General features: G+C 32.6%; 2 protein-coding genes across 2 annotated transcripts in view; one reads left to right on the top strand and one right to left on the bottom strand.

Annotated features, from left to right (window-relative positions):
* The window catches only part of LOC143248423 (inactive ubiquitin thioesterase OTULINL-like), a 16,881-nt gene extending 10,416 nt beyond the window's left edge, over positions 1-6,465 (top strand). The window contains exons 2-5 of the mRNA XM_076496771.1: positions 444-506; positions 1,161-1,289; positions 3,578-3,844; positions 4,963-6,465. Of these exons, the coding sequence (XP_076352886.1) occupies positions 444-506; positions 1,161-1,289; positions 3,578-3,844; positions 4,963-5,136 (633 nt within the window). The 3' untranslated portion in view covers positions 5,137-6,465. The remainder of the gene's footprint in view (positions 1-443; positions 507-1,160; positions 1,290-3,577; positions 3,845-4,962) is intronic.
* The window catches only part of LOC143248465 (small ribosomal subunit protein bS21m-like), a 49,810-nt gene that overhangs the window by 27,285 nt on the left and 15,037 nt on the right, over positions 1-7,488 (bottom strand). The window lies entirely within an intron of this gene.

Genomic DNA, 7,488 nt, shown 5'->3' with positions numbered 1-7,488 from the left:
TTCATCAACAAAATGTGTGTTTCAGTTGTCAGTGATGTCAGTTTTAATACGGGATGGTTAATCGATCAACTCTTGAGTACATACAGAATAAACATTTGTTTTTTAAATTAGGGATATTTTAATATTTAGAAAAACTAATGTCTCAGAAGTGAAAACACTTGGAACTATTTTATATCTTTGGAAACTTTTGTTTTTAACATACAAGATACATATATTAGAAGAATATTTTGTAGTTAATAGGAGCATATGAATGTTTTTGAAAACGTGTTATGTGGTACAATGCAAAATGATTTGTTTAAATTTTATTGTGTGCATAATTTGAATATATTGAAGTTAGTCATTTAAACTTCTGCAGGGTTATATCCAGATAATTTCTTCCTATGGGTGGAACAAGCTACGATTGGTCAGAAGAAGACTGAATACTAAGTGCATCTATTATTCAGAAAGCTTTATCTCAGGGTCTTCCAGTGCTTCAGCATTATGGAGGTGCATCTACTGTGTATCAGGTTATAACTATTCTCTTATCTCAGTAAGAAATGTGTAATAAAATTACCTGTTTGATTTCACTATGAAGTTTTCACAATATTTAACTTCTCTTTTCATGTTTGAAAACAAATTTAAATATTGTCCACTGTTTCTATCACACAACTGTAATAAGTATCTCACTGTTAACATTTATATAATGAAAGTACAACATTAAATTCATAATGTATCTACACTGCATTGTACCAGTTGTAGAATAATATTTAGATGTGTAGCTACAATAAGAAGCTGATGATAGGAAGTTGTAAATGGTAGTCTAAAAGTTTGTGGTGTTATTTTGGAGACCTGTATTGTATGTGTGTAACAAAACAATGTATCGTTACAATGTTAGCAAGAATCCCACAAATATAAAGGCGTGTACTCTCCAGTGTCATATCACAGTAAGCTGTATAAGAATAGATATTACAGTTGTCAGAGTTTGTCTCTATTAATATTGGTCTAAAAGAACTATTGGCCACATTTCCATGTGTGTGTTTCGATAGTGATTCAATCCTCCATACAAAGTAGTTAGAAAAAGATATTCAAATATAGCCAATATGTTTATCGGTAAAATATTTTGATGTAAACTCTGGCATCATAATTATAAATTACATTAATACATAATTACTAATTCATAGAAGTTGGAGAAGTGGCTTTCTGATTCCTGCCCTTGGTTAAAACTATGGAACTTCAGTGAGGAACTTCCATACAGAAAAACAAACTGTCTTCAAGGCTTCCAGACTTGTTTACAAATGTTGGAGGAAACTGTAAGTGATTGAAAAATATTTTGGTGACGAACCTGTGTGGCTTTGATTTATTAACAATAATTAAATATTGTTTTTCTTTATTACATTTGTCTGTACACTGTGTGGCTTTGATTCTTAACAATAGCTAAATATTGTTTTTCTTTATTACATTTGTCTGTACACTGTGTGGTTTTGACTGTTCTGCTAACAATAGCTAAATATTGTTTTTATTTATTACATTTGTCTGTACACTGTGTGGCTTTGATTCGTTAACAATAGCTAAATATTGTTAACAATAGCTAAATATTTTTTATTTATTACATTTGTCTGTACACTGTGTGGCTTTGATTCGTTAACAATAGCTAAATATTGTTTTTATTTATTACATTTGTCTGTACACTGTGTGGTTTTGATTCGTTAACAATAGCTAAATATTGTTTTTATTTATTACATTTGTCTGTACACTGTGTGTGTGGCTAAATTTGATTCATTTGTTAACAATAGCTAAATATTGTTTTATTTAGTACATTTGTCTGTACACTGTGTGGCAGGTGTTCCGTGCACTACAGTTGTTTGTTTCTATTTGTCTGTACAACGTGGTGGCAGGTGTTCCGTGCACTACAGTTGTTTGTTTCTAATTTGTCTGTACACTGTGTGTGGCAGGTGTTCCGCATTAACTACAGTTGTTTGTTTCTATTTGTCTGTACACATGTGTTAGCAGGGTGTTCCGCATTACACTACAGTTTGTTTGTTTCTATTTGTCTGTACACTGTGTGCAGGTGTTCCATATAATACAGTTGTTTGTTTCTATTTGTCTGTACACAGGTGTTCCGCATTAATTACAGTTGTGTATTTGTCTGTACACTGTGTGGCAGGTGTTCTGCACTGCACTATTTGTCTGTTGTTTGTTTCCGCCAACTATTTGTCTGTCTGTACACTGTGTGTGGCAGGTGTTCCGTGCACTACAGTTGTTTGTTTCTATTTGTCTGTACATCAGGTGGCAGGTGTTCCGTGCACTACAGTTGTTTGTTTCTATTTGTCTGTACAACCGTGTGGCAGGTGTTCATGCACTACAGTTATTGTTTGTTTCTATTTGTCAGTACACTGTGTGGCAGGTATCCTTACATCAGTTGTTTGTTTCTATTTGTCTGTACACTGTGTGGCAGGTGTTCCAGGTTACACTACAGTTGTTTGTTTCTATTTGTCTGTACACCTGTGTGGCAGGTGTTGCAGACACTACAGTTGTTTGTTTCTCTATTTGTGTGTACACTGTGTGGCAGGTGTCTTCGTGACACTACAGTTATTTTGTTTCTATTTGTCGTAAACACTGTGTGGCAGGTGTTCCTGTTACCCACTACAGTTGTTTGTTTCTATTTGTCTGTACACTGGCAGGTGTCCAGACACCAGTGGCAGGTGTTCAGGTGTTTACACTACACAGTTGTTTGTTTCAGTTGTTTGTTTCTATTTGTCTGTCTGTGGCCAGGGTGTTCCGACACCACAGTTGGCAGGTGTTCCGTTCCATACACTACAGTTGTTTGTTTCTATTTGTCTGTACACTGTGTGGCAGGTGTTCATTTTACTACAGTTGTTTGTTTCTATTTGTCTGTACACTGTGTGTGGCAGGTGTTCCGCAGACACTACAGTTTGTTTGTTTCTATTTGTCTGTACACTGTGTGGCAGGTATTCCATACACTACAGTTGTTTGTTTCTATTTGTCTCTCACACTGTGTGGCAGGAGTTCCGTGACACTACAGTTGTTTGTTTCTATTTGTCTGTACACTGTGTGGCAGAGTTTCTGCATACACTACAGTTGTTTGTTTCTATTTGTCTGTACACTGTGTGGCAGGTGTTCCGCATACACTACAGTTGTTTGTTTCTATTTGTCTGTACACTGTGTGGCAGGTGTTCCGCATAATTACAGTTGTTTGTTTGTTTTATTTGTCTGTACACTGTGTGTCAGGTGTTCCATTATAACTACAGTTGTTTGTTTCTATTTATTCCACTTTGCCTATACTATGATGCTGTACATATCCTTGATCAAGTTGAACTGTTACTAACTACTGTTTGGTGGTAGATATGGATATTTCTTTACCCTTTCTATAAAGATATGTAATGTTCTTTTATATTTTATGTTATTGTTTAAAGTGTACATATATTTGTTCATTGGTACTATTCTTAAAGTTATAGAACCAATGCAGTTGAAGTTTTCATATTTGTTAAAAAAACAATGGAAACTGTATTGTTGTTCTCTGATTTAAATTAAAACTGATTATATTTTAATTTTGAGAGATGGTTCCTTGTGTTTTCAGGAGAAGGAAGTAGCCATAACCACCACTGATGTAGAGGATTTCCTGGTGACCAAGCTAAACAGCAATCCCACTCTGGACCTCCACTTAATGGAAGCTGTGAAACTTCTTATGTTGGTTTCAGCTATAGAACTATACCCTAGATACCAGTCCCAGGAAAACCTCCCAGTATTCATCTGGTTATTGTTTGCAAGGGAAACCTCGAGAACTCCAAAGGATCTGATGCTAAACCATTTAAATGCCCTTAAGCAAACTAAACATATAAGAGAGGTAAAATTGACAGTAATGGTGTAACACTGGATAATTTTAGTTTTTATCACACAAGCTACGTGTTATATTTAATTGTAAACTTGTTTGTGTTTTTGACACACACGCCTACATAAGGCTTGAAACTCACCTTACTCAGCACTACATAAACTTTTTGTTTTGTTGTACTTGTAGCATGGTTAGTATAACGTGTACAAGTTTTGTATTTTTAACAAGTATAGCTGTATGTAATTTTATCAATAGAACAAGAAAATCCTTGTGTACATATTGCTAGAACGTTATTTGTTAATTTACACAAATTCTAATTTATTACATCATAAAAAGACATGAGCACATCAACTACTGAGTTCTTTCTTCTGTTGTAAGCTTCAAGAATGTTTGGTGTTGAACCTGGAAGTAACCGAATGGTTTACACGTACTTATCAGTGTTAATACAAAAATGAACATTTAATGTATAGTGTATTTTGTTGAACAAAAGGTTCCCTGTTCCACCAGATCCCTTTTCAGAATCCTAGAGTCAGCATGTTGAAATCCATAGAATAATGCCTTTAAGATGTGTATTATTTACATTTTCTGAAAATTTGTTTTTACAACTATGCTAAAGGCTTAAGTAGTATTTGTTAAGATTAGGTTAAATAAATTTACTAAACAGCCATCCCTTCTCTTAGTGTTTATCTTCAGTAAAAACCATTAACAACAATTATGAATCAAGGTTTTTCTGTTCTAAGTTTTTACATTATTAACAGTTTCACTCACTATTTATTGAGTAGACGTGCACTGTGTATAGAACATAAGCCTCTAAAGTATTTTTACTCTTCCGTTATATCAAAGCACAAATTTAATGTGCTTTATTAATACTGCTACTGTAGTTGTTAGGCCTTTAGCTCTTAAGACTGGACACATGGTCCACATTTTTCTGAAAGTTTATTGGTACTTAAAGTAATTTACTACTTTAAATCACTGAATATTTTTAGAAACTAATTAATAGGAATTGTTCATATTACTTAAATCTATTTAAATTAGTAACAAATTAATGATTGTTTGGTTTTTTGTACAAATTCATGGAATATTTTTTTTGATAAATAAACATTGAAATCAAACTTTATAAACTGTCTTTTCAGGTGGAGCTGTATTTGTTAGGCTACAGTCTTTTTGTCACCCTAAAAGTGTTCCAGCTGCTGCATTATGGTGGTGATAATTTTGTAACCCACTATCCTGAATGGAACATTGGCACGTGGCCAGAGATTCTCCTTATAGCTGAAAATGATTTATGTTACAACACGATAGTTAGGTGATCTTCCCTACACCAGTTTGTTTTACATAGAGAACTGATTAAACTTGTCTTTCACTCTAAATAGCCTTCAAAGTTTCAACTCAAGTGGTAAAGTACGATAGATGTGTTATTTATATGAAAGGTAACATACTGCCTCTACTGATATAAGCTCTTCATCTCATAAATGTCACAAACTTTTGTTTTATCAGTGAAACCATTAGAAAAGTCTTAATACCAAATTATTAGTCCTTCATTCTTATAACTGGCCAAATCTACACAAGGATTCAAACATTTAATAGGTTTTCCAGCAACAAATTCATGGGGAGAGTTTACAGTTTAGCTAGTGGGAGATGACATTTGAACTTATGTCCATTTACTCACTGCTGGAATACATCATGATTAAAGCAAGATTTAAAACTAGAACTGTCTGTATTTCACGTGCATGGTTTGTAAATAGTAGTATTGTATTTATGTAAATATTGGTTCTAGGTTTCTTTTTCCAACAGTAATTCAATTACAGGATAATTTATAGTTGAACTGAAAATGCTTTTATAATGAAAATAAGAATATAGTATTTTACAATCATGGTATGATCAAACAGTTTAACATATTGTAATGTACAGAAGTGCTTGAAGGTATTTACATCTGATAACAGAGGTTGACTAACTGTACAGACGTGTTTTACATGTAATAAAAAAATCATTCAAGTAACGGTCATTTTAGTGCTTCAAATTAGCAATAAGAGAACTACCCGAGTAACACTAATAACGCAAGAAGTCGGTGTGTGAGGAAACCCACAATAAGCACTATAAAGGAAAGTTAGATTGTTCAACACAAGAATAATTTAACTGTTATCATTGTTGGTGTTTTGAGTCTATGAATGCTACAGAAATGTCACATTTTAGTTTAGTTGAAGGTGAATTATTCTGTTTAATTGTGGATATTCTGTTAGTGTATCACTATATAGAATGAAAAGAAAGATGCATTTCACCTTTGTTAATGTACCAACCTGTTTTTATTTCATTAATTCTACATATAAGTATGTCTTTATGATACTTAACACTTTAACCAAGAGGTACGACTTTACATGTATAAATAGTACAATTCATTTTTAAACTGTTGGGTTTATGATTTTGTAAGCACAGCCTGTTCTGTCATGATGGCTGTAAGATTTTCAAGCTTTAAAAACAAAGTAAATTAGGCTCTGTCTGTGAAATACATTTAGGTGTCTTAACAAATCAAATTAATGTAATAAATGTTGTATTTATTTAACTTATGATTACTGTGATCCTTATGAAAACATTATTCATACATTTTCACTACAAGTTTTTTTGACTAATGATGAAATTGTTTCAGAACAGTAGTTTCATTTTTACCAAAGTAAAGAACATGTTAATTTTATCAGATGTGTGAAATTTTACTTCAAACATTGCAGTTAGAGAGAACTTAAGTGATAAAAATGTTTACGCACACAAATACCTATGGTTTATAATAAATGAGTGATTTAATGGTATTCAATTAAGGCTTTTTAAGTTTGTAAAGATAAATTGCTTGCTTGAAATGTTAGTTATTTTTTAATATTAATATGTAGTGGTAGTTAAGAAAAGTTTCAGATAGTGTGGACATATGTTCACTACCCCCCAAGACAGTTCAAGGTAGTATTCTGTTGGTAACCTCCAGGTAATTAACACATCCATCCAGAATGTATGGAGTTTTTATTTAATCACTTTACATGTTAGTCTGATGTACTCTTTTAAAAAAATAAGTAAAATGTATATTTATAATAAGTCATAATTGAAACGTGTTATCTAAATGATTAGAAGGGAAGTTGACTTTATCTTTAATTCATACTTAACCTGGAACAGATTCCAAATGATAAACTCACAGTTAATGTGTAAACCAAATATTTTATGAAGGTGCGTGGGTTTATAAAGTCCTCCATGTGGTACTGATATAAAGTGTATAGTTTTAATGTGTAAGGATGTAACTACCAAAGATGTTGAATCAGGTTTTAACTTGATATTTTGAGTGTAGATAATGCATATATATATATATATCTTTATAGAGAAATCTATGTAGTCTAAAATATAACCACGTAGCAGATACTCTTTAGAGAAGTGCCTTTGTCCTTTCTCTGGAATAAATGTGTAATGTATGTAGGTGCTGTGTTTTCCCTTTAATGTGGGAGTTTGTTAAATACTATTGTAAAGTTTAATTAATTACATGAAACTCCAGGAACACCATGCTTACAATATCCAAAAACTAGAGTTCTCCACCTCATCATGAACTGACATTTTATCCAACAGCCTCAGTATGAATATACACACTTGCATGTTAAATATTCATTCTATAACGTGTAGTGGAGTGTGTATCT

This window comes from Tachypleus tridentatus, chromosome 4 (genome assembly GCF_004210375.1).
Source record: "Tachypleus tridentatus isolate NWPU-2018 chromosome 4, ASM421037v1, whole genome shotgun sequence".
Classification (NCBI taxonomy): Eukaryota; Metazoa; Arthropoda; class Merostomata; order Xiphosura; family Limulidae; genus Tachypleus; species Tachypleus tridentatus.
The sequence above is the reverse complement of the archived record's forward strand: the minus strand, read 5'-3'. Positions and strand labels throughout refer to the sequence as shown.